This window comes from Alligator sinensis, unplaced genomic scaffold (assembly GCF_000455745.1).
Source record: "Alligator sinensis unplaced genomic scaffold, ASM45574v1 scaffold234_1, whole genome shotgun sequence".
NCBI classification, from domain to species: Eukaryota; Metazoa; Chordata; order Crocodylia; family Alligatoridae; genus Alligator; species Alligator sinensis.
The window spans coordinates 863,674-890,402 of record NW_005842334.1 but is presented as its reverse complement, the minus strand read 5'-3'; the positions used below and the strand labels follow the sequence as shown (position 1 = coordinate 890,402).

The 26,729-nt window shown below is 41.3% G+C and overlaps 1 protein-coding gene across 1 annotated transcript in view; it reads left to right on the top strand.

Annotated features, from left to right (window-relative positions):
- The window catches only part of CACNB2 (calcium voltage-gated channel auxiliary subunit beta 2), a 175,289-nt gene that overhangs the window by 37,432 nt on the left and 111,128 nt on the right, over nucleotides 1–26,729 (top strand). Inside the window, exon 2 of the mRNA XM_025210095.1 lies at nucleotides 5,834–5,953. Within this exon, the coding sequence (XP_025065880.1) occupies nucleotides 5,834–5,953 (120 nt within the window). The remainder of the gene's footprint in view (nucleotides 1–5,833; nucleotides 5,954–26,729) is intronic.

Genomic DNA, 26,729 nt, shown 5'->3' with positions numbered 1-26,729 from the left:
GGAAAACTGTTTAATGAATATTTTTTCTCTCTCCCATTTGTAGTCACTTCATCTTACTTCACAAATTCAAACCAAGATGGTATTATAGAATTTGTGGCCAATCATGTTGATCCCTGATTACCCAAGTTTTAATAAAAACATGATGTTTAATTTCATAATACTGTAATCTCATAAAGCAACAGCAACTGAGGTATTCCTTCAGTAGTTATTCAAAGCAGTTGCATCGCTTGATGTCGAGAAGAAAACTGCATAGATACAAAGTTTACATGTTTGTTTTCCAGTCTTTTTCACAAACTGTGGTGCTTATTGGCAGCTTATTTTCAGTGGCCCTTTAGAAGTCTCTTATTTGCATGTAATAAATAGTGGAGTTATTACTCACATTTAGTAAAAAAAAAAAAATTGTATGGCTTATGTGCTGCAGTGTTTTATTTTAATTTGATTGGCCAGCACTGAATCCTGGCATATGTAATTAGAGATAGTCAAAACTCAGTACTCCTAGTTGGTGAGATGTTTCAACATTTTGAAATATATTTTCTTGCCCACATCAGAATAGATACAAATGTTCTTGAACTTCCCAGTGAAATGAAAGCATTTATGATATGATAGAATATCAGTGTAATAACATGACATGTCATACAGTGTTTAGCCATAATATAGTATGGCATATATTATGGATTGGTTGATATCCTGAGTTTATTTCATTTTTAAAATGAAGGTGAGCTGCTAATTTGTAGTTATTGAAACATCTTGTCATGTCTTGATACGCCTCTGACACTTTGAACAAGATTAGAGGAGTAGCAGTTATCAATATCCATGAAGTAGTTGGGAATCATTTTATTAAAATATTGAAAACAGCTGCTTCTCTAGTTAATATTTTGAGTTCTTATATTTTCTTATTCAAAGAGTCAGGCAACTGAGGACTTGAATAGATGCATCCTTTTGATTCTAATGCTTTTTAGAATTAAATAAATGAAAAAGATGAGGTAACACGGAAGCATACTACAAGAATGGCACTTTATAATGAATAGATGCGATTGTCTCTTTGTGTGTAGTTATGCAGTCTTCATTATTCATTAAAGAATAGCACCTTACTTTTTATTTCTTCATTCAGTGCTGAAATACAATAACATAAATATAGAAATTCATGTATCAGGAAATTGGTTTGTGGTCTTTTTTAATAATAGGTTGTTTTGAAAGTTGCTCAGAAGTTAAGAAAGCTATTTGAGCTAATGGCATCAAATTGAAGAGGAGAGTACAGGAAAGGAAGAGATACATAAAGAGTATTTCATATGTCTTTCCAAAATGTATATTGTAAGGACTTCAGGATGTCCCCCAAAAAATATGGTAATGGCTATAACCACTCCTAAATAATTTTCTCTACTACACAAACTGCATGCTTAAAAGCCAGATATGCAAATATAATGTACAATTTGTAGAGAACATACAATTTGTATGGATAAGGTCTCTGTGAGGTTAAACCCCAAATATAATCTCATTTTAAAATAAATTCAGTTGATATCCAAGTTATTTTGAAGATAGCTTAATCATAGCTGTCTTATAGATTTGAAAAATAGCTTTACAAACTTTTTTCATTAAAGTTGATTGAAAAAAATGCATAGCAGATGTAAAATTGTTTCTGCAGATTATCAAATGAATGTATTAATTATAGTTTTAAGTCACATGATGATGGTGTTATAATTTGAAAAATGTCATGGGATCACAGAGAAAGAGAATGGCTGAAAAAGCTTTCTATGAATACTATAAATGAGCAAATAGCACATAGTATCAGCAGTTCATGAGTGAACTTGCATCATTAATAATTGATATAACATCCCCATTTTAATGAAAATCTGGTGGAAAATTGGCAAAAATAGGTTCAGCAAGTCAGTTTTATATTATTGTAACAGACCTGTGCCTCAGACCACAAGTTTTTACCAATAAATTTTAAATGCCTCAAAAAGAAACATATAATACCAGCTATCTTACTCAGAGGAAAATGGTAGGGAGACCTAGAGGCAAGCAGTCATCTAATCAAACAGTTTATACCTATATGCACAGCAAACCTAAAAAAGATTCAGCAATAGTCGTTTCAAGATGAAATACTTCAAACACCAAAGAAGACAAGGGAATCTTTTTTTTTCAACCTAGCTAGCATGTGAAAAAGTAGAATAGTTGGCTGTACAAACTACCTGATACCTAGCAATAATAACATAATAATGCTGCTAGCAATAATATCAGAGCAACCAAAGGGACCAGAATAACATCTAGTACTAAAGCTTTTCCATCCTTCAGGTGAATGAAATGAAAACTGGCAGAACCAGACTACAACGTGAGTAGAGGCACTCCATAGGTGCTAGCTGTTATACCTGGCTCCCCAAACTGCTGGATGCCAAAGATAATGCACTCTCCTTATGAATGAGAATAGCCTGAAAAATTTAGAGCCCACTGGTTTCCTGTCCCTTATCCTCAGATCATTTTAATCTACACGCGGGAAACAAAGCAATTGTTTTTCAGCGATTCAAATCCTGCCCTGCATCCTGTTCACAGCAAATGGCATCACTTCATACTTATCACTAGCGAAATAAATGAAATATCAGCTAGCTTTGTGTGATTTACAATACAAATTAAACTGGATCATTTTAATGTTTCCAAAGTATAGAGAGTCAGGACATGGCCAACACTTCACATGGACTTATTGGCCCAAAAGGAGAAATTTGGAAGTCTACGTTCAATTTTAGTAGCTACAACCTAGCTGAAAAGGCAGTCTCATTAGCGTGGCCTGAGGATTCTATTTCCCAGCCTTGTGACTTTTTCATGGCAAGCAAAGACCATGGCAAATATTTAGGCAGTGTTTATGCTGTACTAGTAGTAGCTAAAATGGGTATTTTTAAGAAAAAATCTAATTTAGAAAAGTGTTTTGAGATGGTGTAGTGCCTCTAGTACTTTGCTATACAGAAGACTATTTGAGATATTCAGAATAGAAATGTTCTTTTATTGCCTTTTATAGTTGCTATTCTGTTTGTTTTACTTAACTCAGTAGGCCAAGACTCTCCAACTAGTAGCCCATGGATGACATATAGTCCATAGGCCCTGGCAGCCACCACTCCCTCTGATTCATGGAAGAGCAGGGGTTGGGGGTCCATGCATCTCTTGAGCAGCTCACAGACAGTGGGGCCACGTGCTGCCAGCAGAGGGTGGAGGCTGTTGTGCACTGGCAGATCTCATGCAGGGAGTGGAGGCTGGGGGTTTGAATGCTGGCAGCAGATCCCATGGTGGGAGGGTGCATGATACCGGCAGGGGGCCGAGGGGCCACATACCACTGGGGGAGCTTGTGTGTGTGGAAGAGGGATATGTGCAGTAGAGGGGCTGCAGGGTGCCGCCTTAGCCATGTGTGGTCCCATGGGCTACACACCAGTGCCTCCTGTGGCCCCCTGATACAGCATGGTTAGACAGCCCTGTACTAGACGTTTTGGCTTTGCCTTTTATTTTCTTATTGTGAAGTACACGAATTAGGCAACCTAATATATGTATTTGCATTCATGGTAAACAGACTATTCCTTGGGGAGTTGTTTTCTTGTCAGTTCAAAGACTGCTTTATTAGAATTCAAAATTGTAACTGGTATGGGCTCTAGGGGGAAAAAAACAAAAGTTAAGAATTTCCCCTTTAATGGGTCAACTTCTGCTGAATTGCACCAGCATAAATCAGGGTATTCTGCTAACTCCAGTGGAGTTACTCCTTATTTACAAACATAAATGAGAAGAGAATTGGTCCTTCCCAGACATATAGATCTAACTTGGTAAGAAATTCTAACTTATAATTCCATGTTTCTTTGTGGCTGCGGCTCTCAGCTGGAATCTCCTATTATCTTGCATTTTTCATGTAGCTCTGAATTTGTATCAAAGGCAGGCACTTCAAAGTCAGCTAGAGTGAAATTTCCTTTAACACTTAGATTTTGCTTAGCTGCCTGTAAATGTGTCATGAATGTCCCAATTAAATATACAGAGAGATGTCATTCAAGTGTCATTTTGGGAAATGATATAGGTTGTGACTAACTACAAAAGCAGAAGTAAAGCTTAGTGTTTTTTAATGTTTTTAGCCCCTTTGAATGTTTTGTGTATGTGTTGCAGTTATTAATTGCTTCTCTTATCTACCTCTTCCTATCAAAAATTATATATATTTATAATGATTAATTGGTCAATGCCTTCCACACCAGAGTAAATAGAGTTAATTGACTTTGTTCTGGATTTACAGTGCAAATGAGATCTGATTCTGGATCAGCATTTTAAATTTAGGGATGAGGAACAATGTAGTTTGTGACAGATATATGACAAAAATAAGACAGTTTCCCAGCTATTCCAGATTTGCAGGGACCTTGCTGTTTTCCAGCTGTTTACCCTTGAAATGTAAAATGGCAATTTGACACAAACCAACAACACAGTGTGATGTGAGCATCTGCGTAAAAGGCTGTACATATGGAGCATGCCCAGTGATGTAAAAAGCCGGTTACCCCACCCCCATCCAATCTAGGAAGAGATGAAATGAACTTTGCACTTGCAAATGTCACTGAATACATTTTGCACAGGATTTTAAAAGGTTCTCCTATATAAGCACTATTTTTAACAGCCAAAAAAAAATCCAACACAGACATTTTCCTGTGCTCAGTCTGCTCAATTTAATGAGTTGAACCGTCTCTTACAAAATACCTGAAGTCTGGTTTATTTTTTATTATGAGATCCTTTTTTCCCACTGGCATGGGAAAATTTAATCATTAGAATACTTCATAACAGGGAGACTGAAAGAGTGAAAGGCAGAGAGAAGAGAAGGAAGGAGCTTGCAGCAGAGTATGGATAGGAAAGGAGCTGTGATTCTGCAGTGCTCAGTGTGCACATGTTTTATGAGAGCCAGTGCCGGGCGCTGCAGCTGCGGACAATAACTGAGCTGTCTGGCTAATGAAGGCCACCTGGATCAGGCTTCTGAAAAGAGCCAAAGGAGGACGGCTGAAGAATTCTGATATCTGTGTAAGCCCTATGTTTTCATTGTTGGCATATATATATATGTGTATGTTACAGTGAAGGGAAGAAAATTGCTTTCCTTCTGATTGAATTAGCAGAACCCCTTTTTTTTGATTGCAAGGAGAGAGAGAAAAATCAGAGCTGTCATTATTTACAGAGCTGTTTTGGTATTGTGACTAGTTTAATTGCAGCAGGGCTTGGACATGTGTGGAGTGGAGACCTATTTTAGTTGGAACTTGATTTGTGGTCATTTACGTGTTTTTCCTGAAGGGCTGAAATTGATTTGAGCCATGTTCATTTCTGATGGGGAGTGTGTGTCAGGTGAAAAGGTGCCCTGAAATAAAAATGGAGGGCATGGATTAAATCTGTCTGCAGTGATATTGTGTAACGGTAATTGTAAATACGGAGTCTGAATTTTTCTATTGAATATGGTTTTTTTACTAGTAATAAAATGCTCTTGTTAAAGGTTTTGATTTTTATGGAGCTGTCCTTGAAACTGGTATGTCCTTCAACCCTGCACTGCACCAGTCCTGTAACTCTGCACAGAAACTAGCTGTGCTTACTAAAAAGCATTCTCATCAGAATGGGGGGATATGGCAGGAAATAAAGCACCAAAGAGCCACCTGCCCTTTTGGATGATCTCCAAAGCAAAATAGCAACTTGCTCAATATTTTTCTTCCTGCTTCTCACTTGTGTACAATTCTGTTTCTTGTAAAAGATTTTATCAAAGTATGCTCAAAGGCAAGCCAGAGGAACCTTTCTCATTTTTATTGCAAACACCGCAACACCTCGTAATATTATTTCTCCTTTTCCTGTTCAGGGTTCGGCGGACTCCTACACCAGCCGTCCATCCGATTCAGATGTATCTCTGGAGGAAGACAGGGAGGCAGTGCGGAGAGAGGCAGAGCGACAGGCCCAGGCACAGCTGGAAAAGGCGAAGGTAAGGCGCTTCTTCAGATACCGGGGGCATAAATATGTTCCTTTTTTAAAAGTTTGTTTCAGTCAGTTAGTTTTTAGAAACGCAGTACGTGATCTTGTGTGGATTTTTCAGCCGTCTTGACAAAATATTCTTATTAAAAAAAACCCGAAACAAAACACTGAAGTAAGAATTTGCCACTGAAGACACTACAAACTGATTTGTATGTTTTGGAAGAACCAGGGTGCCTTGCAAACAGATCTGTACTAGATTTTGTATTTGTTATATAAGTTCATTGACATGAATTGCCAGTAAATAATGAAAGATCTTGGAGTTAAAGTCAGCAGTAAGATTTTTGTTGGGGGAAGATTTGGTCCCATAATTCAAGTGTACCTACAAACCTAGAAATAAGATGTCAGATCTCCAAGTAATTACCCCTTGATGCAGGATTGTTCCCCACATGGTGTGTGCATGCGAAAAGTCTGCTTACAGAGATCAGTTTTTTTCAGATTATTTCACTGGTCTCATTTATACGTACTAATATAGGATCAGCCAGGATTTAGAAGTCCATGGTGAGGAATAAGTTTGAGAACCCTGTGAACATTATGCTGTCTGCTCCTGGCAGGCAGTGGCAAAGTAATAAACTAACTGAGGTTCAGATCCCACCGTATGCTCTTTTAACTAAGAGATGTGAGGTTATGTTACAGATGCGTGCACACTGTTGAATTTCACCTGTCTCTTCACTGTATTTTGCCATATGTATTATACAAATACAAAAAAATTATCTCATTAATATATTAAAATCACTTCACTTCATTTTTTCTTTCTTTGTGTTATATACCAGGTCTTGGATCATCAAGGTCTATTTTTTTTCACTTTTATATTTTCTGTCTTATTCAAATACGGGTCTAAGATGTCTCCAGGCATATAATCTTTTTTTTTTCTCCGTGTGCTAGCTCTCCTTCTCACTTGGTTTTTTGCTCTCTTCCATTTTTCTGTGTTTCTTCTTTCTCATTAGCTCTATGTTCCATCTGTCTCCTCTCCTACTTTCTCTGTTTCTCTTTCCATTCATCTTTGTCTGTTCATTTAGTTTTACAAAGGAATCTAGGATTCAGATAATTGAGATTCACTTTCTTATGATGAACAGATTAGTGTGGTAATGAGGTCTTACCAAGGTGCACAAAGAAACAGCCAGCTTCCTATGTGCACCTTGGTAAGACCTCATTACCACACTAATGGAAGGGAAACTTCACCAGCAGAACCTACAAGGATCCTATGTGTGCACCTCAGTCAATGAGAAAAGTAAGAAGAGTTATCAAGTGTTAGAGAAATATAATTAATGTTAAAAGATACCTCATCTAAGCTTCTAAACCACTCTTTCTGCTGTTACCTAACATACAGGGGGATACCAAACTTCTCTCCCCCACCCAAAACTTGTTGTCCTTGTAGGATCTGCTGGTGAAGTTTCCCTTCCATAGGAAAAGCATTACAGAAGCTGTCTAGGGATGTTGCTGATCTTTGGATAATAGGAAGAATGGTTAACCAGAGTTTAGAATGTCAGGGCTGCTCAGTGCTAGTTTAATATTAGTTTGTTTTAAGAGACAGTAGATGATTTTTGCTGGAAAATAAAAGTAAATATTTTATCAGGGTTATCAGTAAAAAAAAACCCTAATGTTTAAAGGAAGAGATCAAGTAATAACATCTAGAAAAATAAGACTAGTATTATAGCACTCACAGCTGAGCTGATGCATCTCTTAGTGATGAGTAAATCTATGTGAGTGTTGCTATGGGAATTTGGCTTAGTGATGCTGGCTTGAATGCATGGACAGTCCTTATGTAATATTCATGACCTCTAGCACAGCTGCCATAGCAGCTTACAGAGAAACTGCCAGCAGACCTTGACTTTTTAAAACTGTATTTCCATACATCAAAACAAAGTTCTCACTTCAGTTGGCAGAGGGATAGTCCCCAGGTCTGACACTGTCTCTAACTGTGAGACAGTTTACAAACAAAAGTAGTGAAGGAATTACCACAGTCAAACTCGTATAACAATGTGGTTTTAGTCGTATGAAAAACATACAAAGTAATGTTTTAAATAATTTCTGCATTAAAATGGATTTAAACAAGCACAGGAGAAGCAGTGTGTTGCTTGAGCCAAAGGGTTTTAAAAATAACAGTTGCAGTGGTGATGGGATGAAGGACAGAAATGATTTTAGGTGTGTGTTGGCTGATATTTAAATTCATCTAGATTACATAATATGTGTTGCTTGCTTTTTACAAGCTATTTCCAGAGACAGTTACCAGATTAAACTTAATTTGAATTCACTGCCTCTGAAATATAGGATATATTTTGCTACTTTCATTTATGGATCAATTGTTCACCTTAGTGATACATAATAAAATTAATGAAACAGTACCATGGGTTCACAGGATTTCACTCTTCACTGCACCAAACTGCAAACGGTGGATTGTTTTCTAGTGTCTGTCTCCCTTTTGTCTTAATATGCCATCAGTCAGAACCAAGTGTCGCAGCTGCATTTAACTTTTTCCTCTCTTTTTTTAATATGTGAGTGAAAACATTGATCCTAAATAAAATAATGAGAATTATATTTGCCGTACATATTAGTGAAGATGACTTACATGAATAATTCAGAGGCTGACAGAAAATGACAGGCTGAAGAGTAGACATAAAAGCATAGAAGTGTTTCATGCACTTAGTGGAAACAGTTTGATATCTATTTTCCTTTTTTGCTGTTCAGGAAAACACCTTAAAACTGGAGAAGGAGGTGTATCCACAAGATATATGATGGCACATAGCAGCTTTGGATTTTGAATTAGGTAGATTGAGACTGTGTGCTGGTTAAATTGAATCGAATATGGCAGATTGCAAACTGAAATAGGGGAAATGTAACAAGCTAATAGTTTTGCCTTAAACATCCAATCTATTAACAAGGATTAGTACTGCTGGGAAACGGTTAAGTTCATTATGCTGAGTCACTGTGGGTGCATCTACACATGCAAGTAATGCTATGTGATAAACTCTGGCACAGCCCATGCCAGAGAAAACTGCTCCTGGGCGCAGTGTTTACACATGTACCTGGGACTGCAGCACCCTAAACTAGGGTGGAGCATCCCAGGCTGGCAGAGGGCACGGGGAGTCAGCCCCAGGCTCTGGGTGGCAGTGGAGGACAGCAGAGGGGCTGACTAGGGCACAAGGGTGGTACAGTGCACGGCTAGGCGGCAGATAGCCCCCAGACTGTAGCACCCTCATGCCCGAGCCAGCCCCTGTCACCATCTACACATTCATTTCAGTGCATGTAATGACTCCTTGTGGCACGTTTCATTAACCTGACTTTGATGGAAGGTGAGGCCATGGCCATACAAACAGAGGGTATGTGCAGATGTTACACTTAGATTGATCTAACTAGGGTTAAGCCCGTCTAAGTGCCAATCTGTACATACATTCAGGGAGGTTAGATCAGGAAAAAAAAATGACCAGCCTGATCTAATTTAGCTCACCTGAGACAGAGGCGACTGCTAGGGGAGGAGTGGGGGAGGCACGTTTCCCCCCCTCCCCGAGATTGGCCCTTGACTCTGCATCACTCAGAACAGGGCACTGTTTTTGCTGCATGGATTGGCAGCATGTTGGCGGGGGAGCACTAAGCTGCGACACAAAAGTATAGGAGTGGATATGGAGCTTTTGGCCCACCCACAAATTGTGCCCCCCCAGACTCAGGAGGCACCAGTCACCCCTGACCTGAGAGGTGCACTAATGTAGATTGGGAAGCAGCCACTTTTCCTAGCTCTAGGTCTGCACTTTTCCTATCCACCCTCCCCCTGTTGAGCCCCAGCTCAAGTCTGGGATCGTGCCCGGTATGCAAAGGCCAATAAAGATAGCAGGGGTGAAAGTACAAAGAAGGCTTATTGCTAGCAATAAAAGGTGCGAGTGGAATAATTTCACGTAACAAGCACCCCGATCACTATATCTAAGCATCTTTTATACAGGAGTTTTCAAGTTTTCACCAACGTGCTTGTTTGCTGATTGGTTGTAAGGAGTGACGCAAGGAGTTCTTTACTGAGCATGTCTCTATACCTGTGTTTTAGCTATGTATCTCATTTACATACATGTGTGTTTCATTAGCATACTTCTTCCCCACCTAGGGGCGTGATTTTTAGTATTTTAATGAGCCCTTTAACCCAGTACTCTGCTTCTGCTTTTGTTTTCAAGCCCCCTTTATCTAGGACTGTCTCCTCCTTATCATTGCAGATGGGCATTTTTCACATAGCATTCTCTTCTGCTTCATCTTTGAGTAGAGGCTTCTAGGTCACTCCTTACACCTCCAACTCCAACCAGGCTACTGTTAGCCCCCTGACTTCTCTCCACCCTGAGACAGATGACTCGCCACCCCCCCTCCCCATTCAATCCCATGAACACTCCCCATGGACCTGCCCACCCTTCCCCCACCCCACCTTATTCAGTGTTCCCAGTATGGCTTCTGGCACCAGCAAAGCTGTGCACAACTGGGACCCAAACTATGATCACATGCATGATCATAGATCAGGTCCCAGGAATGTCTGCACGTGGCCAGTGTTACTTCAAGACAGAGAAACTCAATGCACAAGCCTTCAAGCTTTGGAGCACCAACTTGCAATAGAGTCAGAGGAAGAAATTACCTTGTTCTATGAAAAAACACCCTGAATTGAAACTGGGGTAGATTTTCTTGGGTTTGATAGAGTTACCTTAGTTGAAGGAGTTGCACCAGATCATAGAATCATAGAAGTAGGGTCGGAAGGGACCTTGTAGATCTTCAAGTCCAACCCCCTGCCTGGGCAGGAGGAAAACTGGGCTCAATTGACCCCAATCAGGTAGGCATCAAGCAGCTTCTTAAAGACCCCCAGGGTAGGTGGATCGCTATCACCCAGCTGATTGCAACTGTTTTGTTTTCTTAGGGCACTGGAGTTTTCTAGGCTAGCCTGTCCACAGTCTGAAAGTTACGTAGGTGAGAGATGGCCTGGCATGTTCCCTGAGCAATCCTGAGTCAGGAACCCTAATAGTAACCAAGATGGAGTAAAGGTATTGACCTGATCTTCATTTCTGTTTTCTTACTTGCTTAAAAATGTGAGCCTTAAGGACTCAAAAGCCAGAAATAAAATATCCTCCACATTTATTATTTTTTAAATCTCATGTTTTTCAATTTACAGTGATCACAGAATGACTTAGAATTTTTGAAGCCTGGAGGTTGGCAACATTTACAAAAATAAAATGTAGTGTATAAATAAAGACAGGTCATAGAGTCATAGCTAAGTAAGGCAGGAAGAAAACTCCAGAAGTCATCTAATCCAAACCCCTGCCTGAGGCAGGATCATCCTCCTCCAAATTATCCCATACAACCATAATCTGAACTCTGCATAAAACTACCTTTAATCCTGACACAGCATAAACTTAACACCTTAACCTGCCATGGGTAAAGCAGGGGTACCATGGTAGCCAATGTTCTACTTCTATAAAATTATGTCAATATACAACTTTTTAAATAATAACAGCTCAAGAGGTCCCAGGTAGAAGGTCATGCCCCTTGCTACAGAAGAAGGCAAAAACTCCCATAGTCCATACCAATTTGCTGTGAGGTAAAATTCCTTCCTGACTCCAAATATAGTAATTATCATAGAATCATAATAGCATAGGAAATTATGGTCGGAAGGGACCTCAGGAGGTCATCTAGTCCAACCCCCTGCTCAAAGCAGGATTATCCCCAACCAGATCATTCCAGCCAGGGCTTTGTCGGGCCAGGCCTTAGAAACCTCCCAAGATGGAGATTCCACCACTTCTCTAGATAACCTGTTCCAGTCCTTCACCACCCTCCTAGTGAGAGAGTTTTTCCTAATATCCAACTTAAACTTCCCTTGCTGCAACTTGAGACTATGGGTCTGACCCTGCGCAGAGAGGCAAGACCCTCTAACGAAGAACCTCTGGCTTTTGCTACTAGCAGGAGAATCGGCACACCCCAGTTGAAGTCCCCAGCCTTAGCTGTAGCCAACAACCAATGCCTCTGGGGAGGCTTAAAAACACCCTGGCACATATAACAAAAAAAAGGATGGACGAGGCATGAGGCAGGAACAACAACCAAAGCCTAGAATAATGGGAAATATCCATGGTAGGAAATAGGCATACCTACACACAGTTCATCCCTGACCAATGGCTGTCCAACCTCTTCTTGAACACTTCCAGTGATGGAGAGTCCACAACTTCCCTAAGCAGTCTATTCCACTGCCTCGCTATTCTCACAACGAAGTTTTTCCAGATATCCGATCCAAACTAACTTTGCTGCAACTTCAAGCCACTGGTCCTTGCTCTTTTCCTTGCAGCAAGAGAGAAAGGATGTTTTGCCTCTTCTTTACAGCAGCTCTTCAAGTATTTGATGTCTGCTGTCATATCCTCTCTTAAGTGTCTTTTCTGCAAGCTGGACATGTCTAGCTCCTTCAGCCTCTCCTCATATGACTTGCCTGCTGAGCTCTTGATCATCTTTGTTGCCTGCCTCTGGACCCTCTCTAACTTCTCCATATCCTTTTTAAAATGTGGAACCCAGAACTGCACACAGTGCTTCAGATGAGGCCTAACCAGTGATGAGTAGGTAAGTAGGCCTGTGCAAAGTGGCTAGTATTCAATTTGGATTCGTCCAATTTGGAGGGCAGTGATTCGATTCGGTGATTCAAATCACTGTCCTGAATTGATTCAGCCAAATCTGATTTGGAGATTCAGCTGCTGTCGAATCTCCAAATCACCCAGGCCCATCTCCCGCCTTCTTTCCCAGCCGAGCAATGGCTGCCCCGCCCACCCTAGCTCCTGGCTCTTTGGGAAAAAAAAAAAGCCCCAACTCACCGACTGCCTGCCCCAGCCCTGGCCCTTTAAGAAAAGCAAACCAAAACCCCCTGACTCACTGGTTCCTGCCTGGCAGAGGGGTGATCCCCGCTGCCCCCCATCACATGGGAGGCTCTTCCATGAGCCCTGCAAGGCCACTGCAGGAGCTGGTGAGTTCGAGGGGTATTTTTTGGGGGGGGTTCTTAAAGGGCCAGAGCTGGGGTAGGCGGGCAGCCATGAAGGGGCTGGCGGAGCGGGGGGAGGGTTGAGACGTTGTTTTTTTTAACGGGCCCAATGGAGCAGGTGGGGCAGCCATGGGGAGGCTGGGGGAGTGGGCAGGGGTTGGGGGGCTGGGGGAGCAGGCAGGGGATGAGAGCTGGCAGGGGTCCCCCCATGGTCCCCTTTTCCCCTTCAGCCCCCCCTCCTCTGCCCCCCACTTACCAGCATGGAGTCTGGCTGCAGCTTCCTGCTGCAGTGGTTGGGGACTGCCCAAATCATCGAAGCTCTCCGAATCTTTTCCAAAGATTTGGGGAGCTTTGAATCTATTTGGACCGTTTTATTGGTCCCCTGATTTGATTCGGATTTGGATCAAATCAGCACCCAAATCTTCGCACAGCCCTACTAAATAGGCACTATCCCCTCCCATGTTTTGCACCTAATGCTTCTATTTATGCATCCCAAAACCACATTTGTCTTTTGTGCTAATGTATCCCACTGCAGACTCGTATATAGTCTGTGGTGTACCAAGACTCCCAAGTCCTTTTCCATTGAGATGCCATCCAACTATGTGTCACCCATTGTGTATTTGTGTTTTTAATTATTCCTCCCAAGGTATAGCATCTTGCATTTCTCTCCACTGAATGTCATGCTATTAGATCTAGCCCAACTTTCTGATCTGTTGAGATCCTTCTCAACTGTGCTTGCATCCTCTAACATGTTCACAGTTCTTCCCAGTTTTGTGTTGTCCACAAACTTTCTCAAGAAGCTTTCTATGCCAGCATCTAAATTGTTAATAAACCAGTTGAAAAGCACCAGGCTGAGGACAGACCCCTGTGGGACTTCACTCAAAGCCTCCTGTCATGCTGACATAGACACCTTAATAATAAAGGTAATTTTGTTTGTTCCCTTGCCAATATAAAACTATTTTCCCGATAGCATACAGAAAGTGATTATGAAGTGATGGAGGAGGAGGAAACTATTTGAGGTCAAAATGGATGAGGGACACTTGATATGAATGTCATGCGGACCAAGGTACTTTTGAAAAAAGAAACTCAAAATTTTGCCTCTGACACTTCCTCAGTGCCAATAATGCTCCTTTTTATGTTTCTCCCATAAGTGTTTTTGTCATCTTTCATGAATCATTCACCATCTGGAATACTCGCACTGAGCTAGTCCCTAAAGCCACTATCTTCTTTCATTTGTCTTCAGTATTCAACTTTAAATGTTGGCTTCATTGTTCAATTTTCTAGGTTTTGCCTTTTTAGATTATAAGCTTCTCGGGGGAGGAACTGCATCCTTTAAATATATCTGTAAAGTACCCAGCATATGCTAAGTATTACATCACTTTAAATAATTAAGTATAATTATTTGTAAAATATTAGTGACTAAAAGGGTTAGTTAGTGATTCTCAGCTGCGGTGCTGCAGCATCCTCAGGTGCTGCAAGCTCCTTTTAAGGGTTATATGGTGGCTGGCCCCTGTGCAAGGAGGTAATCACTCTCCTCCACCCAGCTAGTGCCCCAAACCTACCCCAGGATCCTGCATCCTGCAGACAAACCACACCTGAACCTCCTGTTGCTATCTGCTATCTCTGGGAGCTCCTGCTGCTATCCACTCCCCCACCTGCAGCAGCCTTTTTGCTGGCTGCCCCCAGGCAGCACACTCTGCCATGGGTGAGTGAGCAGATAGGCAAACATGGAGCCTCAGAGCTACACATTTCAGCAAAGTTCACTCCCCCACTCCCTTTGCTTCTTCTACAAGCTCAGGGCCAGAGGGAGGGGCTACAAATGTAGGTGACTCCAGTCACCAGCGTATGAGACCTGAAAGGAACGATCCCAATTGTAGTGCTCAGGGTGCAGACTGGGGATGGGGAGGGGGAAGAAGGTGGAAAGAACAAGGCACAACAGGGTGGGAGCCTGCCTCCACTGCCCTTACCTGGCATTCGCTAGATTCTAACTCAGTGGGCACCTCTACATGAGAGGTTTACTATGGGGCTGACTAATTAGTTCTGCAGTAAATATCTCAGCATCTACACGTGCGGACCTATTAAGCTGCAGTTAACTAATAAGCTCCACCAAGTTTATTATTTGCAAGTACTTTCCCAGAGCAGAGTTCTTTAGTGTGCAGCAAGACGCGTGTAGAAGCTGACAGGGCTGGCTGGAGCACGAGGGTGCTTCAATGTGGGGGCTGCCTGCTGGCTAGCTCTGCACTGGAGCACCCTTATACTCCAGCCAGCCCTCTGGAGCATGTTGATTTGATCTGGGTCAGAGCAGCCCCAGGCTGACAGGCTGACCCCCCAGGCTGACAGGCTGACCCCCCAGGCCTCCTGCCAGCCAGGGCTGCTCTGACCCAGATCAACATGCTACTGTCCGTGATGCGTGTTCAAACATGGCACCTGGGAGCCTTAAACTCCCATAAGATATGCACCAAAGTTTATTGCTTTGCATTTATTGCATGTGTAGATGTGCCCAGTGATTCTCAATTGGGGTTGCAAACCATCTGTGAACCAGGGGCTCAACCCCTGGCCCGTGGGCCAGATCCTGCTTGCTGTGATCCAATCTGCAGGGCTCCTCAAGGGTCTGAAAAATTGGCAGTGGGGGGGTCAGTGGCAATTAACACTGTCACTATGGCCCCCCTATTAAATTTCAAAGGCTCATAGATGGCTCTGTGCACAGGATCTGGCTGGCACATGTGGGACTGGGTCTGGAACAGTGGGTCTGATCTCAGGTGGATGGGGATGGGGCATTGGACCTGTTCCAGTGCATACAGCAGACCCACTTTGGTGCATATGGGGCTGGAAGGCAGGCCCATAGTCTGACCCACACCACTCATCTGGCCTGTGGGGATGAAAGGTTGAGCACCACTTCTCTATAGCTTCCAATATTTGCTACTTTTGGAAACAGATTACAGGGCAAGAGTATTAGTATTTTTTATATATAAGGGACTGCCTTCTCCCTTATGCCCCATAGCTATCCCTCAGGTCAGCTGGGGCAACCACTAGTGCCATCAGAACACCAAGTTGACTTGACAAAGCTCATGGGAAGGTTGTTACTTTGTAGTTACCCATCGGCTTTGGAATACCCTCCCCCTTTGGCCCACTACAGTCTGAGTGTTGACATCTTCCAGAAATGCTCTAAGACATTCCTATTTGGCAGGAGTTTATCAAGCCAAGCTAGGCTGGAGCACTGTTCAAGGAGATTTTATTTACTATGTTATTCATTGGCCTTTGTATGTTGTTTGTCTCTTACTATAAGCTGCCCTGAGTCTGTTGGGAGAGGCGGCATATAAATCTAATAACATATTTTTATGTAACATGGTATAAACCTATTTCAACATGGAAACCCACAGTATGGGAACACAAACAATCTTACCTGTGGCTTGTAGAGTCACTGTAAAGGAAAAATTGTGGAAAAGCTTATCTGTTTCTAAAATCCTGTAAAATCTAATGTGGGACTCCAAATATCAAAATAACTTATGTCTACTTATATGCTTATTGCATGGCATCACTGTAGGGCACGCTTATGTTTGTTTGGGTATTAGTTAGTAGTTCTATATTTTACCTTAATTTGGAGTTTCCCACATTTGTAATGTCTGTTTACTTTCCTATTTACTTTCTGCATTTGGAAGTTAGGGATTTGGAATGAAGGTCCATATCTCACACTTGAGGTGAGGTGTTTGCCTTGTACAGCAGAAATCCTTCTGCATGTATGGAAGGGGGATGCTCTGGAGCTAGAGTACCTTCCCAGAAAACACAGAAGTGTTGTCAGACAGAGAAGTTGTCTTATAAATGGAGCTGATAGTAGGCAGCAGTAGAATGTTTAAAAATGGTAACATGCTTAGGTTAAGTCATCTACTACTGAGAACACTTGATACAGTCCCTTGCATCCAACTGATTCATTTTGGAGCAACAAAATTGCAACACGCAAGTTAGCAGCAGAGGAAGAATGAGGATTATTTGAGTTATTGCTGTCATTGTTGCCCAGTATTTAAGTGAGATGAGCTGTTGTCTCGCTTCAGCCACAGTCAATAACCTTAATAATCATTAATATTTTCATTAGCCAAAAAAAGAACATGGATCTTTGTGAAAGTATTTTGAAAACATTTTTGGATTCTAGAAAGATGGATTTTTGTATGCTTGAAATATTTCAGTAGGTTTTTAAAGTAACTATTCATTTAGGAATACGGGATTTTTCTCCCCCTTTTCCCTCACTTCTTTTTTTCCTTTTCCCTTCTTAGTTTTACTCCTTGGAAAAGGGGGGGGGGGGGGTAACAGGGTTCCCTGGGAAAGCAAGGACCTAGTTCTCTTTATTACATTAGCTTATTAGCAACTTATTTTTTTTCCAATGTAACCTATGCACAGTATATCAGTGAGTTTAAGCTACGTGTAAAGTTTGAACAATCTGTTCCGTAATTAAAACGATTCAGAGCAAAAATGGACTGACATTAGGTGTTAATCAAAAATTGGATCTTTCAAGATACTTCATAGTAAGTTCTTAAGCCATTTAGTGGACTTTATAAACTCTCAGAACATAAATTCTGTGGCCAAAGGAACAGAATGGTTCTGTAATTTGGGGAATGCGTTGTATTTTCTTCATGTAATAGAGGTTGAATCCTTGTCTTATACATAAAACAGGTTTGTCTCTGAGTTGTGACAAGGGCCTCCATACTGTACAGTATGGAGATGCATCTTTTAAATTTATGATGATTCAAAGAATTCCCAGTGGAGTTTTTGACATGTTCTTTCAGAAATATGCTTCTTATTCTCAACTTCACAAAAATATGATGTGCAATATAAATCGATAAATACATACAACTACTACTTTCTACCTAAAATGTAGACACTATGGTAAAGTTAGTGCACCAAGTATGATCTACCAAATCGAAACTGAAATCTACACAATTATCCACAAAGTTGTGCCACTGATTAAGAAAAATACTTCTTTTAAGATCAGCATAAGCATTTAGTCAGTTGCATAAACCTAGGTTAAGTGAATCTTGCTGATAAATTCTATTCGTACTATGCTGTTCCTCTTTGATGAGTGGCCTGGACTGTTATTGGGAGTAAAAGTGGCTGGCCCTCTTTTATGGAGTAGTTAATGTAGAAGCCTAACTCCATGGTATCTCACTGTGATATGATGAATTTATCATAGATGCAGCCCAAATACATCAATTGATGCAAGATCCATTGAAAATTTCACAGTCCCATTTTGCAGAACTCAAGGGCTAGGGACAGACGTTCAAAAAGCCTGAGCCTGAATTGATTCAATTCTTGCAGGTTAGTTTAACCTGGCTAGGCTAAATCAGTTTTGTAATTGGACAGCCATCCCAGAAATGCAGGCACATGCCTGCACTGGCTCAGGCTAGAAGCCCGGGGCCGCACTAGAGTAGCCCGCCCTTCCTTCCACAGGGCTGAGCTGAGGGGGGCATGGCCAGACCCCAGCAGGACACTTTGATTAGCCCAGCAGGGAATTGATAACACTGTTTATCACCCTGTAACTCAGTGTTTATCACCCCATTAAGAAAAACACACGGGGATATTACCAGCTATCTGTTGATTCTGCCTGGGGATTTCCTGCTTAGCAGGGAGTGGTGAGGGGGAAGTGGGGAGCAGCCTGCAGTCTCTTGAGCTGCAGCCAGGCAGCAGAGGGGAGGGGCTGGGGACAGGGAGGGGTTCTGTTACAGGTTTAAACCAGTTTCTGATCACTTAAACAAGTTTATGTGTAATACCTGTCCCTAGCCAGGCTGATATGGTCTTGTAAAAACACCTTTAGGCAAGTATATGCCCTCCAATTTGGATTTTCCTTGTGAGCATTCTGTTTCTACCACTGAATATCAAATAATAACTGCAGAATACTGTGATAAGGATTAATTAGTTTTAGTTTGTGCAGGACTTTGAAGATATAATGTGGCTAAAGCCCCTGTCACCTATGAAACTATGAAAAGGCAATAGAATCGGCATTTTTTACATACAACTTTGCAGTGTTTAAGCAACCACATGCTCTTAAAGCTGTTCAGAAACATGTGAGACTTTCCTAGCCATCCTGTATCTTCAAAGTGTAATAAAAGCAAAGGAGGAAGCCTCTCTAAAAGCAAGTCTAAGACTTTTACCCAAGGTACTTAGATTATTTTGACTAGAGATGTCAGAATGTTCAATTGGAATATAAGTTTCCCTTGCCGCCTTGTGATTCCATCCATTCACCATATATTCATTGATGTATTTGAAAATGGAAATTTTAAATATATTAGAATTTCAGGTTCAGTTGAAGATAAAAGGTTGTTAATGCAAAACACATGGGGCTGAGTGTAGTTTGCTTTCACCTCTTGCTTTTTCTCAAGGGTTTTTACTTAGGTTTTCCAGTTAAACTAAAAATGAAAAGAAACATTTACAGATCTGTCATCTTAGAACTCAACTGCACATATTGAGAGAGAGCAAATGCACTAATAAAAGAGTACTGTAAAGGATCAATGTTGTCATGTTATAGAGTCAATTGTGAGTATCAATTCTTAGAGGAATTATAGTAAAAAAAATTAAATGAATCCTGATTCTTTCTTTATTTTGACACCCTACTCAACAAACTTGCACGGTTTCGTTTTCGTATACTTTACTCCAGTGCCCCATGCTGAGCCACCTCACACTGTGGAACCAGACTACCACATGTAAGAGAACTTTTGCTTTCTTTTGATTTTTTCTTCTTTGAAATCTAAATTCAACCCCACATAATATATTTATTCCCATCTGATTTCATGTTTTAGAGTAATATCTTCAAATTGATGCTAAGTCTAGAACTCCCATAATGGAAGAGTAGTTCATGCTGCTATTTGTAAGGAACCCAAAATTTGTTGTGTTGGTTCATACAGCTGCATTCTGTCTTTCAGTTTAAGGATTGGTGGGCGAGTCGGGGGAGGTAGTTTTGTGCATGTAGACCAGTTTCTCTGTTTGGATGACAGTTCTGTGATATGTATGAGGTAGAAGTGTCACAGTTTAGACCTTTCTGCTCCTTTTGATCCACTCAGCATCTCTGCAAACCCTTCCCACAAAACATCCAGCTGACAGATGCTTTTTCATCTCTGGAACATAGTTCTATGATTTTCTCACCACTGAGACTAGTTTTAATTTCGTTGAGGGATTATGGAAAAAATATTCATCTTTTTTCAATGGAAAAACTTCTGCACACAGTAGAAAATTATAAATGCACATTTTTTCAGGTTGGGAACCACTTAAGAATTACTCTCTTCCTCTATTTCATTTCCTCCCTTCACTTTTCTTGCTTTTGGCTTCTTTATATTTCACATACAGTATTCCAGGAATAGGTTACTCTCGGGTATCTGTCAACCTGTAAAACAAAACTGTGTGAATAACTGATTTCTTAGTTTGTGAGCAGTTTCCCTCTTTCCTCCCCTCACAAAACACATTTCATTGCAGGTTAACCAGCAAGTTGTTGTTATTATTTTTTTAAGTTTTGTTTCAAAATAAGTATTTTGCTTCATGCATTCATTTAAAGAAAGACAAAGGGACCTACATGGATTTGCATGAAAATTTCCCTGGGAATTCTGTACTGTTTTTATTAAAATCTTACAAGCATCTCAGTAGAATTTCCTAATGATATTGTGTAAGATGGCAGGAAACTAAATTGATTGATTGCATCTGTTATTTTTGTAGCAATTCATACATTAATTTGACTTTGACGCGTCTTGAAATGTTGAGATCGATACCAAAAAACAAACAAATAAAATGTTTGTAATTTAAACAGGAAAATGTTTTTATTGCAGATTATTTTATCATATCGCAGATTTTTTAATTTAGTAGAGTAGTTTAAATCTTAGTTGCACAGTAGATTTTGCTTCTTTTTTAACTTTTCATAATAAACTGTTGTAATTATTATCTTCCCTTCTAAAGAAATGTCATGTTTTCCATAGCTTGCAGTGTTCACATGGTATAAAACACTTGAGATGTTTAGCATGCTTCATCTCAGGTACAGAATTTGCTGAAGACCCCAGAAAACTAAGTGCATTTTGTTTGTTAGCAACAGGTATGTTGCTATAGGATAGGTCTATTAAAGGCTTTTATGGATATTGAACTTGCTGCATGAATTCTTTATGCAACCTTGTGCTTAGTTATTGTGTTTAGTCTAGTTTAAATTGGAAGCTGGGCAGAGATACAAAATTTAAATACTAGCATCTGTTGTTTCTGGTTAAGGGGTTTGTGTGTGGGGGTTAATTCAACAACTCCAAATACTTTGCAGTGTCAATCAAACAGACTTTTAAACCAAATTTGTATATAAGATGCTTATGTAATGGATAATGCAGAGGTTGTGATTGCTGCATTGACACAAAATCTGATCTGAGAAACGGAACGTTTGTTTGTTTGTTAATGGCTAGCAATTACTGCACATATGTGATTAATGAAATTCATTCCACACTGTGGGAGAGGTGGTTAGCTGTGTTAGTCTGAAGTCAGGTAGAAGATAGGGTAGGGTGTACTAACTGCATGATTAGTCTCTAAGTTGCCACTCTGCCCTACCATCTGCCACTCTCCTTTGTTTAAATCAAAATTTAATTTCTTGAAGAATTTCTATAAAATAGAATGCATTTGTTTTACAAAGCAATGCAAATCAGAAAGGATATTTTAAACCTGCTTAAGAGCCAAGAGAAGAACAATAATAGAAAAGTAACAGATTCAAAATATATTACTCATAATTTTAAAATAAATGTTATGAGTTATTCAGAAGTATCTTACCATTTATTAGAGTTCATCTTTATCTTTCATCTTTATTTACATCGTGTTTAGAGATTGTTCATTGGCATTGCCAGTTTAAACTGTAAAATGTACAGAACATTTCTGATATGAAATAGCATTATTTTCATTACTTACCTAAAGTACCAGCTTTTACTCATGGGCCAGGTACGGACATTGCACATAAACCAGCATAAGTGATTGGAAACTGATCTACGCCCGTAATGGAACAGAAGTTTAGTGCACATAGACCTGTTTAAAAATGGTAGAACCCACTCCAAGATAAACCTGGATGGATGTAATATTAGACTTAAGTGACTTAGGTTAGTCTGGTCTACTGAACTTCTGTACCAGACCCCTAGTGCCTCAAGTTAGATCACAATCCCCTGGCATCCCAGGCTGCTTTGCAGGCCCCCACTAATCCCCCTCTAGGTCCACACTCATCTGCTCCAGCTGAGTGAGTTCTTACAGAGCCGGCTTCAGGCAGGAAGAAGAGCTGGGGGCCCTGCCAGCTGCCCATGGTGATTGGGTGGCAGAGGAGGGAGGGCCAGTCCCTGCCCCAACCCCAACCCAAGCCCGAGCCAGCACAGCTGGAGCTACATCCTCCTGCATGTGGCTGTCAGGTGGGCCAGGTGGTAGAAGTGGTTGGGGCTTGGAAGAGGGGTCTCAATGGCCAATCAGACTGGGCTCAGCATTCTCGAGCAGCCTGCTGGGAAGCATACAGGAGTACCCGTAATTTGCTGGCCTCAGCCAGTCCAGGCAGCCTGCATGCTCCCACCTCCCCTCCTCCCCCTGCAAAAGAAGAATGTCTGTTTTGTTCATTCCTAGCCTAACCTTATGGCACTTAAAGTGTGAAACTTAGATCGCTTCCACCTCAGCTTTTTGAACAACTGTACTTAGCTATGTTTCCAATTTATCTGGATAATGCTCAGACGATATTCTATACACCATTCATCTCATTTATTCACATGTTTTGTCCCATGTGCCTTTTAAACTTCAAAATCCCTAGTGTTGTTAGAAAGAAGCTGCCAGACTCAATTTTCTAAAATGAGCAGATTGTCTAGAGTTTATTACAAGAGTGAGAAGAAGAACCACATTGAGATTCAGGGGATATTTGGGGAGAGATGACTACAATACTTCTGTGTTTTGGAACTAGAGATTTCTCCATAATATTTTTGCACAGGGTGAAAATTATAAATGCATATTTTTAAGGGTGGGAACCAGTTCAGTACTACTTTTTGTGTTTTCCTCTCTTCCGTTTCCTCCCCTCTACTTTCCCACTTGTGGCTTAAAAGTTGTTTACATGACATTTTTCATCTTCCTACCAGTTTATTCTCAAAATTAGCTTCTCTTTCTCTGTCCTACTTCTTCTATACAACAATTTATCTTCTATTCTCTTCTGTACCAGATCCCCCTTCATGACGCTAGTTACCAGGTGATACCACATCCTCAGCACACCTGTCTTTCTCTTTGTCCATTCTCCCAGTCCTCTCACCCCCTTCCAGTTCTTTTTTCCTCTCATTAAAATTACTCTTCAGCACTCAGGATTCAGAGTTTTTTTGCTGAGCCATCCCTTCTCCCTGGAAGGCCTGTTCTGTTACTCCTTTGCCCAGGTTTCTGAGCTCAGCTCCTTCTAGCTCTGCTGTCTGTCTCCATGGTAACAGACAGGCAGCAGTACAGAGAGAAAGGCAGGAGGGAGTTGCTGTATACTGAGCCTGCCAAGCGTAAGACGCAGGAGTGAGCATGGTAGGGAGTGGACCTACTATGTGAAAGGCCCAAGAGTTGCCCTTTGCTGTTGGTCAAAGTGGGGAAACTATGCGAGGAAGGGAGTTGGGGCACGACCTATAACAGAGGTGGGCAAAATGTGGCCCGGGGGCCAGATGCAGCCCATCAGGCCAGTCTATCTGACCCGCGGGGCCCCTAAAAAATTTAGAAAATTAATATTAATCTGCCCTGGGCTGCCTGTCATGAAGCCCTCAATGGCTTGCCGAAACTCAGTAAGCAGCCCTCTGCTCAAAATAATTGCCCGCCTCTGACCTATAGACCTTGAGTAGCAAGTAACCTGAGTAGCAGAAACCCCAGCAATGCAAATAGGTAGCTGCTTTCAAGTTTTGGAAGTCCACACACTTAATGTACAGACTACAGACTTTTAAAGTTAGCCTCCAATCCCTTTACCACAGTCCAGCCAGTGTGTTCCAGATTAACTCGCTTCTTCCCCCAATGTGTCAATATTTTAGCAGAATGTCACTTTTTAAGTATTACCTTCCTTTTTGAGTTGAGATGGAACCGGAACCTTCTTTTCACAGAGCACTGGAAATATGGCAAAAGGGTTGTGGGATGCCATGAAATGTGTAGTCTTTTTTATTACAGTTTTTCATACCTTGGTAGTGCTATTCATTATTTCTTATTAGGCTTATTGGGTTTTCTAATTTGTTTTTAGCTATCTGTTTTTATTAGGGTGGTTGGGGGGTTTTCTTATTTTGAGTTTCACTTTTTATCCATTCAGTGCAATCTTTTTTATACAGGTTATCTTTTTAATCATATAAGGCCGCGTCTACACGCGCAAATTAGCGTGACTAAATTTTGTGATTTTTGGTAGGTATCTACACGTGCAGTGATTTAGGACTAAAGTTAGTCCCAAGTGCCTCTGGTGCTGCCATGTGCCCCTGTGGCCAGCAGGGGGAGCTCCAGTCTCTAGCCACATGGCTGCCAGCCCAAGGCTGCTTGCTCTCCCATCTCAAGGTACCCTGTGCCCCAGGGAGCAGCTGGCTGAGGCGTAGGGTGTTTCAGTGCAGGGGATCTTCAGTTCACGGAGACAGGGGAACAGGCAGCCCTGGGCATTTGACCCCGCACATGCCCCTTTGTTGTGCTTTGTGCCACTTTTTTTTTTCTATGGGTTATTTTTTTTCAATGATGTTTGGGTTTTTTTGCTACTGGGAAATACTGGTAGCAAATTTTGCCCCGGTACTGCAAATTAGCAGTGCCATGCACAGTTTAATGTGCAACAAATGCAGGTTGTGGTGCCACAAAGAGGTTTACAGCACCAGAAATCACACATGCCTGGGTGTCTGGATCCAGCTGGTGAGGCTACATCTGGAGTATAGTGTCCAGTTTTGGTGTGCTGTCCCCCGCACTACAGAAGTATGTGGACAAATTTGAGAATGTTCAGCAGAGGTCAGCAGAAATGGTTCAGGGGCTGGGGCACATGACTTATGAGGAGAAACTGTGGGAACTGGGCTTATTTAGTCTGGAAAAGAGAAGACTGAGAAGGGATTTAATAGCAACCTTCAGCTCCCTGAAGAGGGGTATGAAAGAGGATGGAGCTGGACTGTTCTCAGTGATGGCAGATGACAGAACAAGGAGCAATGATCTCAAGGTGCAGCAAGGGAAGTGTAAGTTAAAAATTAGGAAAATCTTTCTCACTAGGAGGGTAGTAAAGCACTGGAACAGGTTACCCAGAGAGACTGTGGAATCTCTGTCCTTGGAGGATTTTAAGACTGGGCTAGACAAAGCCTTGGCTGGGATGATCTCGTTGGGGCAGTGGGGCTGATCCTACTTTAAGCAGGGGGTTGGACTAGATGATTTCTTGAGGTCCCTTCCCACCCTTATTTTCTGTTTCTGTGATTCTGTGAAATTATTGAAGTTTAAGGTTTCTACAAATTCATGGAGTTTATGAAGATACTAAATGACATAAATGGCAATCACAGTAAGGATGATACTTGGTTCCATTTTATGGTAAGGGCTATAAATAGTTGGGGGGGGGGGTTATGAAGGCAATTCATATCTCCTTAAAGGAGTTGTACAGATCACATGAAGTGAGTGTGGACAGCAGTCATGCACTTGAATTAATATTTCTCTGACTTAAATGGAAGGCATGATGTTTTCAGTGGTGGATTTTAATTCCATGTTTGCTGACATTGCAGAACGTTTCAAGGTCCATCTACTTTCTCAGGTTTTCCTCTGAGTGAACAGGCTAATTATGACATGCATTTCAGGGAAAATCTTTTTTGTGTTCTTGTTTGGGGGTCTCTTGAATACATTGTTGAAAATATTGTATACATTTTTATTTTAAAAATTCACAAGTAGCTATAGCTTTTGATAAGAGAGAGTTTCTTCCCATTAACACTAACAAATATATGAATATTTAGGGAAAACATGCCCAAAATTTACGCTTCATATCTTCACCCACAACTACAAGGAACAATATTCAGAACACCAAGACCATCATATAACATGTCACAGGTAAAAGTAGGAGAGACAAGGGCATTGACAATGCCCTGCTAATGCAGTGACAGATAAGTAGTTGGTTGATGCATGCTCGGAAGATTCTAGGAAAAAGACTATGCCCCAGGCCATAGAGAAAGAGGAAACCCACACAGTCTGACATAGGGGAAAACTTCCTAGATCCTCTGCTTATTTTTAATGGCTGGTCTGAAAATCCTTTTCTTCCATGCAGGTATGTCGCCCTTCCTGTCCCAGGTTTTCCCATCTTGCTTGGGTTTCAAGCCATCAGCAGTAATTGTACTTTTGCCTTAAAAATATTTCCAGTGTATTTCCACATCCAGTTCTCCTACATCTCAAATCCAGATGATCCCCTTACCTGGATGCCTTAGTTTCTTAAAGATAGCCCTTCTAAAGTCCAGGATCCTTGTTCTAGAACTATTCTTCTCCTTCCTAGGGTGTGTCCAGATGAGCCCACATGTGCTTCTTGCAGCATCACAGACTCCTTTGAAACACTGCTAGAGTCATGTGCAGGAACGAGAAAATGTTACCCACACTGCAAGTTTGCAGCACGGGGGCAAAATTAGATCCCTGGATATCCAGGAGTAAAAAAAAAACCCACACAGAAAAAAAGTGGGGTAGGCAACCAAAGGCTGGGTCATCCATAGAGATGATCTGACTTCCAGAGCATTTCTATGGTTAGCCCTCACCCTGGTGCTGAAGCATGCTACCTGCCCATGAGGGCAGGCAGCATGCCAGCAGCAAGTAG